This window comes from Ictalurus furcatus, chromosome 29 (genome assembly GCF_023375685.1).
Source record: "Ictalurus furcatus strain D&B chromosome 29, Billie_1.0, whole genome shotgun sequence".
Lineage (NCBI taxonomy): Eukaryota > Metazoa > Chordata > Actinopteri > Siluriformes > Ictaluridae > Ictalurus > Ictalurus furcatus.
This window is the reverse complement of record NC_071283.1, coordinates 13,067,781-13,077,599: the sequence shown is the minus strand read 5'-3', so window position 1 is coordinate 13,077,599 and position 9,819 is coordinate 13,067,781. Positions and strand designations below refer to the sequence as shown.

General features: G+C 36.6%; 1 protein-coding gene across 1 annotated transcript; it reads right to left on the bottom strand.

The window, feature by feature from the left end:
• Window positions 1-1,646: 1,646 nt before the first annotated feature.
• On the bottom strand, window positions 1,647-6,351 carry si:cabz01076231.1 (calcium-binding protein 2). Its single transcript, XM_053618820.1, has 7 exons — window positions 6,314-6,351; window positions 5,808-5,952; window positions 4,602-4,632; window positions 3,693-3,836; window positions 3,399-3,508; window positions 2,958-3,156; window positions 1,647-1,681 (listed from the first exon to the last, which is right to left on the bottom strand). Exons 1-7 carry the CDS (start codon window positions 6,349-6,351, stop codon window positions 1,647-1,649), a joined length of 702 nt encoding a protein of 233 aa, XP_053474795.1.
• Between the last annotated feature and the right edge of the window lie 3,468 nt (window positions 6,352-9,819).

Here is a 9,819-nt window from a genome sequence, read left to right as displayed (position 1 = left end):
TATTTGGTGGTCAATTAATTCAAAACAATGTGCTTAGCTGAGTACACAGTGTTCTTGAACAACAACAACAACAACAATCACATTTAAAATTCTGATTCAGTGATTCTTCTTCCCGCTCTTTATTTGTTCTTTTGTAAGCATTTTCTCAATTTTAATTATAGAGGAATAATCTTGCTAAAACACAGAATTTATTTAATGTATTTACTTAGCTCCAACAGAAACTGAATAAACACAGTATGTTAAAAATCCCTTTAACCTCCAAATCCTAAATGGCTTCCATCTAGTTCATATCCTCACTGCATAGAATAAAATGTTTCTCCTTTACAATATCTAGATGACTCAGCTATTTCTGGACACTTAGGTGCTTGTTCATTCCTGTTTCATCTGAAGATTTGAATCCAAGATTGCAACCAACACAGGCTTGCAACCATAGATTTTGGTTAGGGCGGACAACATTAATAACAACATAGCCTCAAACAAAATGACATCGGGAGGCTATCATATTCAACTTATGCTATAGGTTGTAGTCTTTACAAGATTACAACAAACACAAATCCTAAAATCAGTTAAAATGGGAAACGTGAAATTAAAGAGGTCCTGTATGTGGTGAATATTGTGTGAACAGGAGTATCACATGGCGACATATATACCCAGGTTCATAAACTCGATACATCACTTTAATTTATGTCTATTCAGACGCTTGGAATGTAGGTGCATTTTAGCTTTGCTACAATTGGTTAATAACAGAAGTATGGTTGACTGTGATTTTAAATTGTTCTGCATTGTTGTTTATTTCCCTTTTAATACAGGATTTATAGTTTTTAGTTTTACACGTGACTGTGAATGTTTGTCCTGCACCTCTATGCATCATGTGGCACTTTATTTGTTAAGAAAATCTATTCAAATAGTCATGAGCCCTTTGGTTATTTAGAGCCAGTGCTGACAGTTTAAAGGTGTCAGGACTTGCCTTAAACACCATCATTTTATCGTTGTGTATTTAATCCCTTCCTGGTTGCCACCATTGCTATGTACTCATTTTACTGGATGGTTTCAAACCAGGGGCGCACTGTGGCTTAGTGGTTAGCACATTTGCCTCACACCTCCAGGGTCCCGGGGTTTGATTCCCGCCGGGGCCATGTGTGTGCGGAGTTTGCATGTTCTCCCCGTGCTGCGGGGGTTTCCTCCGGGTACTCCGGTTTCCTCCCCCAGTCCAAAGACATGCATGGTAGGCTGATTGGCGTGTCTAATGCGTATGTGATTGTGCCCTCTGATGGATTGGCACCCTGTCCAGGGTGTACCCTGCCTTGTGCCCAATGCTCCCTGGGATAGGCTCCAGGTTCCCTGTGACCCTGAAAAGGAGCAAGTGGTAGAAGATGGATGGATGGATGGATGGATGGCTTCAGACCAAAATGGAAAAGTGCTTGCCTCCCTGTGCCCACTAGCCTGCTTTGACTTGTGTCCGTTTTTTTGTTTTTTATTTTAAAATTGTGTGTGAGATAGGAGAGAAGTGAGGATGAATTGGACGACCGGAAGTTTAGGTTTTGCCACTTGAAGCAGTGCAGTTTATTAAATGACTATTTTGTTATTGTCATTGTAATTTCATCAAAGTGAAGAAAAACAAAACAACAAAACAGCTGTATCAGTCATCAAAACAGCAACAGGGGCAGCTTCTTATGGCACACTGCAGCACATTTTATAGAAAACAAATAGTTTTGCTGTTTTGCTGTTCAGAGTCTTATTAATGCAGAATTGGGAATCAGCGTAAAAATGAAGGACTTCTCTGGAATAGAAAAAAAGATCTTATTAAATTAAAACAGAATATATGCTAATATACTAGTATACTAATCTCAGCTAAAACACAGATCAAAGTATCAACGTATATATTATATACGTTCAAACACCTCCAGATATAGACAAAACTGGTGAATGCAGTAAAAGAGTAAGAGTGCCCCTGGTGGCACAGAACAGGAACTTCACCCTATGATCAGTTCCCTGAAACTAAAGAAAAGGCAAATACTGTCTAGTATTATAATATTTTGAATAAAATCTAAAGATACAGAACCGCAGGTAACACAACATAACAACAGGATCAAAAGGCTTTAATACAATTTCATTCCATACACATACACACATAGTTAATTGAACAGTATGATTAACAATACATCTTTCTTGAACTGTAAAGTTAGCATGCAGTTGTACACAAATTATGAACAGCCTAAATCTGCCACATAGTATCTTCTGAAGGCTTGTTTTTTTTTTCTTCTTCTTTTTTTTTTTTGTGGAAATACAGCCTCTGATATGTCATCACAAAATAGGCCCATGTTGGATACAAGAACTGTGGAGTGTGAGAGAAGCTAAAAGTCTCTGTAGTGACAGCTACTGGGCTGACAGCATCATAGCAAACTCTACAAGATAAAACACACACACACACACACACACACACACACAGAATTAATCAACTAAACAGGCTCATAAAAATTACAAGATGAATTAAAGCATTTATAAGATTATATCACAAAAAAATTATACTTATAATACTTATACTTCAAATATATTTTTCTCATATGAGTTCGTATGGGTGCCAATAATTGTTGCACACCTATCTTTAACAAATATTTTTTTGATAACTTGTATTTTGTTTGTAATTGTTTGATTTCCATGAGAGCAGGGTATTTTTGTGAATTTTTTGAACAAAAGATCAAAAGTTTAAACAATGAAGACAATTTCTCACAGCCTTATTTAGCTCATATTTACCAGGGGTGCCAATACACACTGTAATATATATATATATATATATGGTGTATATAGGATTAGGGTTATAGTATAGGTTATAGGTTAGGGTTAGGCATATATATATATAATATATATATATATATATATATATATATATATATATATATATATATATATATATATATATATATATATATTGTGTGTGTGACAGAGAGAGAGAAAAAGAGAGTGAGAGAGAGAGAGAGAGAGAGAGAGAGAGAGAGCGATACCATTACCATCAAAGTCCACAGTGCCATCTCCATTCAGGTCCATATCCTTCAGAATCTCCTCCAACTCTCCTTTCTTCAATTTCTCACCCAGTAACGTTTTTACTGCCTCCTTCATCTCATCCAGAGTGATCTTTCCATCCCCGTCTGTATCAAACTAACCGAATTAAGAACTGTTATTTTCAATTTATGTAAACAATAAAAATAAAAAAAACATTATCTTTGTAGTATATGGCATGACATGACTTAGGTACCATAATTCTTTTGTAATATTTGCGCTAAATATTCATTCTTTGTTTTCTGCATTGGTGCGTTAGCAGATTTCAAAACAGAAAAATGTTTGTGTGCTATTACAGTGTGTGATGACTGTGTGTGTGTGTGTGTGTGTAGCCAGCTCACCTGTTTAAAGGAGCACTTGAGTTCTTTCAGTCCCAACATATGAGCCGTTTCTACCATCATCCTCGGCCCCATCAACTCACAGAAATCATCAAAATCCATCAGTCCACCCACTTGGCGTGCACACACACACACACACACACACACACGCATGTACGCACACACACACACACACACACAAAAAAACACACACAAATATGAGCCTGTGGTCAGTCAAACAGGTAGTGGGATGGTTACAATAGAATAAGTTTCACACACACACACACACACACACACACACACAAACTGGACACTCACACCTCATCTTGATCTGCTGGATGATTTCCAGTAACTCCATCTCAGTGGGCATGTAGCCCATCGTCCTCATGCACTCGGCCAGGTCTTTGTAGTTCAGATATCCATCCTGATCATAATCAAACTCCTTAAATGCCTCGGCCAGCTCTATACAATAACAGAGTTACTTTAGAAATGTTTTTCTTAATATTTCATTCATAAACATTACAAATATTTTTTTCTAGTGCTCTTTACATATTATGACACCACAGCCCTATTGAATACTGAAATCTGCTTGGCCAAAATCTGTTGAGTAAAATTTCTATAATGGCATCTCTGACAGTAGAGATCTCTCACACCGCATGTTTTTACAATGTGCTTGTTTTCTAATGTGTTATCATTTAATCGTTTCAGTAGTAAAAACTTAGGGACTTTATGGTGGACACTCCACATATGTATGTATGTATGTATGTATGTATGTATGTATGTAATCAGCAACATGAATAAAGAAAGCTGCATATTTTTACATTCTTTTTTAATCATTATTATTAATTTCAAGTAAAGAAAGGCTGTTGAGTAAATGACTTTTATAGCTGCTATAATGTCAATGATAATCGTTGACACTCGGTTGCTGTGGTATAATAGGAATAAAACACTTCAGGATGTGCTGTTTATAGAAAAATGATCAATCTTTGGGGTTATAACAGGCACTAGACTTCACATATCACACAACTCTGTCATTGATTATGTTCCTGTAACAGCACGCTCCCAAGCGTTTTATTCCTTACTTGGTAAATTTGGAAAAGAATATAAAAATTCTCACACTTTGGCAAAAAAAAAAGAAAGTTCATTTATCATTTATTTGATCGCATGTGCCTGAGTAAATGTTATTACTGTAAGTAAATGAGTAATTTAATGATGTGATGGACTCACCATCTAATTCAGGTTGGGATAATTCCCTTTCCTAATAAAGGAACAGAGAGGGAAGAAATGTCTTTATTACCTGTATTATCACTGCTTGATTTAAACTATCGATAAATCAATCAGTCATCTTGGCCACCATTTCAAACACTCAAACACAAACACACAATGCAACAAAGCAGGCAGTAGCCACACACATGCCATGAAAACATGAATGAAAACGATCATTTCTGCTTTGCTTTCTTTTCGTAAACCTTGTTAAATCTAATTAACAGAGGCATTAAGCCAGGCTAATGAGCTGTTATTACAGCAGTCTGGAAGGCATTACGAGGGGATTAACCTCCTACACTGTTCACAGGCTGTTACATAAATACACACTCTCACAAGAGAGACATCAGTGTCATTTCTGTTTCATATGAATCATACTGTGGCTTGAATAAGTATTGACTCCCGTTGAATTTTTTTTTTTCCATATTTTGTAGTTTTTAAACCTTCAACTGAAATAGACTTAGGATTATATGTCATAAATCTACACAAAATAGCCTATAATATTAAGGTGGTGAGACATTTAAAAAATAGTTTCAGTTTGGTTGTGATTGGGTAAATGATTGCAAACGCTTTGATTGCAGAAGTAGTGTGGAACATCACTTTACTATATTTGTACTGGTGAAACCAGTTCCAATCAGAAGTCACATGATAGTCGATAGTCATAGTCGAATGGAGTCCATATGTGTGCAATTCAAGGGTCATTTGGTATTGATATAAATACACTTGTTCCTGAAAAGGAAAACAGGCGAACAGACCAAAACAAACAGCACAATAAAGATTAAAGAACTATTAAAACAAGTTCAGGAAAAAGGTTTTGTCTTTTGTGCAATGCTGAATGTTTTGTAGAAACACTGCTCATCACCCTGAGAACGCCATCCCCACAGTGAAGCATGGTGGTAGGAGAATCAAGTTGTGTGGAGGCATTTCATCAGCAGGAACTGGTCAGGGTTGAGGGCAAGATGAATGGAAACAAATACAGGGAAATCTGTATAAATCAAATGGTTAAAAAAAAATCCCAATCAAGTCCATTTCCATTCCACTACAAAACGTGGGAACGTTCAAGGGGGTCAATATTGCTGCAAGACACTGTACCTGTGAAAACATACTATTAAGCAGGTTAGTCTGTGTGTGTGTGTGTGTGTGTGTGTGTGTGTGTGTGTGTTAAAATACCTGTCCAAACACATTATTGAGCAGGTTTGTGTGCATCTTGTTCATGGCTTCTTCGTTGGATTTCTTGCTTTTTTTCTTCTTCTCTGAGTCTGATGATGGAGTCTTTCGGAGATTGGGTTTAAGAGCAACTTCTTCAGCTTTAGCACTGTAACAGAGAGAGAGAGAGAGAGAGAGAGAGAGAGAGAAACATGCTGTATAATTAGAGGAAGTATGGCACCACTTACATTTTATCACATATTAACCTTTTTTTTTTTTTTAAATAATCTTTTTAGACAAACAACTTAAGCGCTTGTGTAAAATGATTCAGAATGCAATGAAATTTCCCTGTATAAACAGTGATGGAAATTTTTAAAGTGTCAAATTACATACAAATGAATTAATAATGATAATTCTGTGCATCTAATATCCATAAAAAGGACAAAGGTCATGTATTGAACAATGGAGTACACAGCACTACTAGTAATGTAATATTTGATCCTTTAAACAATGAATGGTGCTTTTCATACCTGTCTGTGGAGGGTGCTGTCTCACCCTTCTGTGCCATTCTACAGGACAAACAAGAAGAACACATATTTATGATATTTATATTTTTACATGAGTTCTAGCTAGCACAGAATTGAGTTCAGAATATCACACATTTGAGTATCTTACCTTGTCAGCTACATATAGGTCATTTATTTAGTTTTAATTGAGCAACTATACAGTAAATTCTGAATTTCTTGAATTGCCCAAGAACCTAAACGATGAAAAATGAGTTTGTTATCTTTTAATTTGCAAAAGAAAAATGAACTAAACGTTAACATTAAACACTAGTTTAAACTCTAGAATCTGATACAGTGTTTAATTGAATAAATATTGACCAAAATTTTTTAGGCTCAAAAAGAAGATATGTCTGGGAACAAATAACATCTGGTCACCCTAATTTTAAGTAGACATCCTACTATTCATTCCACAGTAATGGTATGATAAATTAATGGTAGATTCACTGCAAAGAAATAAGTGAAAATAACTTGTACTAGATGGTATAGTAAACATACATAACTGATCTGAAGTGAGGAACCCCCCCCCCCCCCCACCCCCTTGTCCTACCTTCAGTTAATGGAACAAGTTCGAGAAGAGAGCAATGAGGTACAAAAAAATGGATTAGATGAGGGCTAAAATACTGGAAATTAGCTTCTGTTTGCAACCAAACTAAAAGGACTAGACTAACATAAATGAACTCTCAGGATTGTTCCACTGTCAGCCTTGTTTTTTGCCCTCCCTCATTCCATCTTCTCCTGCCTTCCTTCATCCGTCCTCCATTAGAAGGATAAGAAGTGATTAGCAGGGTAAATGTGGTCAGATTAGTGTGCAAACATGAGAGAGTGTGTGTGACAGAACAGCAAAGTTCAGAGTGGTATTAATGTTAATGGTAAGCAATAATTATCATTTGTAGTTTCACTCATGATATGTACGTTTTGACCACAGACAGCGGTGGCTTTATCTGATTATAGGAGAAAAGGGTCTGGATGAAGAAATGGGGAGTATTGCTACTGCAGCTGCCACTATTGCTGTGACCTGTGGTGTTGTCTGTTGGTACTTTGACCTATGGTCATGATTAATATTGCTCTGACCTGAATTTTTTTTCTTCTTTCAATTTAAAAACATCTTTAAAGTTTTTATATTTTTTCTCATCATTCTGGGCTTTTCCCCCCACTTTGTGCAAGTTTAGACAGGTCTCAAGATAGCGTGGGCCAGATTGGGTGAAGATTGGACAATATTTGGACGAGGAGCAGCAAAAATGGCACTTAGCTGGAAGCAATTTTGGCATGTTAGTAACTTTTGACCAAGTTTTGAAGATGCCTACCAAGATTTGTGTCAGTGTGCAATGTCATCGTTGTGATACAACCTCACTTCCTGTTGGCAGCTTTGCTGTCAAATTTGTTGGCTGATTACGGGCAAACCGTTTGGTATATTCAAAATTCTTTTGATAACTTTAGTGAGGCTTACTCTGCAGATGAAGTCTGCCAAAATTGGTGGTGATTGGTCAAAATTTGTAGGAGGAGTACTGAAAAAATTGTTTTTGAAAAAATCCAAGATGGCAGAAAATCTAATTAGGCAGAAAGTGACGTTATAGTATGCATTGAACTCGTCTCCATCCAAGGAATCCAGGGATGTCTGGCTTTAAAATATTGGACACACAGTTCAGAAGCTATGTCCATAAATGTACTTCCAAATTAGTACCAAATTTGACCCAATGGTGGTGCTAGAGTGTTGGCAGTACTTCGCCCAGATTTGGTCAGAATGTTCCTTAGACCTTCCCCAATAAGTATGCCAAATTATACACCTTTTTACCGGACGGTTCTATGGGCTGCCTTAGACATCCTAGCCAGAAGAAGAAGAAGATGATGGAAAAAGAAGAATTAAAGCTGCAAGCAGCATTTTCTGGGGCCAAGCACACAGCATCACTTCCTGTTTGGCAGCTTCACTGTCAGATTCAGAACTGTTTGGAATTTTCTAAATTCTTTTAATAGCTTTTATGAGGCTTTCTCTGCAGATGATGAGTCCCAAATTTGATGATGATTGGACAAAGTTTAATTAGCACCATATGGTAGGTTGAACCCAGCTCAGTCCAAGAAATCCAGTGATGCCTGGCTTTTAAATTTTGGACACATGGTTTAAAAGTTATGACCATAAAAGTACTATCAAATTAAGCATAAATTTGACCCACATCAGTCTGCCAAGTTCACAACTTTTTACCAGACAGAAGAAGAAGAAGAAGAAGAAGAAGAAGAAGAAGAAGAAAATTAAAACTGCAATCAGCATTTATGGGGCCTCACACACAATGGCAGCCAGGAGGCATAATAAAAAGACTACTCTGGGACCCTCAAGCATACTGAGTCCATGTAAAAAGTTTTGTATTAAAAGAGCTAAGAGATATAGCCTTGCTTCATTTTGTTTATGACCCATAGGTGATGCTGTCACGAAACTAGGCAAGGATCCTCAGGTTATGGTCCCAATGACCCATAACAAGCTTTGTTTCACTATGCAAATGTGTTGCACAAATATTGCTTCACATACAATTGGCTCCTTCACCATAGGATTTGTTGCTGTGTCATGGGCAAATGCTTTGCAATATCAAAATTCCATTCAATAACTTTTGTGTGGCTTCCTCTGAAGTTGATATGAGCGAGGTTTGGTAAAAAGTAGACAAAGTGTGTAGGAGGAGTAACAGAAAAGTCAGATTTCAGTAAATTTCAAAATGGCCAACAGAACATACAGTACACCCTATTTCTTAATGTTTGTGTGCATTCACTTGGGTCTGTTCCAGGGAATCATAGGAAAGTAGAACTGTGGATTTAACACAAGTTCTTCAAATGATATAAAGAAAAACATAAAAGCTAGAATAGCACTAGGTGGCGCTGGAGCAAAACCTGTTGGGTACATTCATGGTGTGGTCCTGAATATACATAAGAAGTTTGGTGCTGATATGTAAATGTATTGCAGAGATTTGACTTAAGAACCTGTATTTTGCCTTTGCGGGCACGTTGCGGGAGAACGCTTTCACTAACAAAAATCCATCTGATAAATTTTGTGTAGACAGGTCTTAAGATGATATGAACCAAATTTGATGATTTTTGGGTGTAATTTGTAGGAGGAATAGTGAAAACACTGATTAGATTCAAGCATTTTTTATGTCATTGTAACTCCTACACCTCTAGGTGTTGCTGTCATGAAATTTGTTACATAGCCTCAGATCATAGTCCTGAAGAGACATACCAAATTTCATGACAATATGTAAAAGTCATTAATGAGACACAGCCTCACTTATTCACTAGATTTGTTGGCTTGTTACAAGCAAGTGGTTTCAAAAATCAAAATTCCATTTGATAACTTTTGTGCAGATTGGTCTGAAAATGTTATGAGCCAAATTTGGACAAAATTTGTAGGAGGAGTAGTGAAAAAACAGTTTTGAACAAAATCCAAGATGGCTGAAAATCTAATTAGGTGGAAATTGATGTCATAGGTTGAT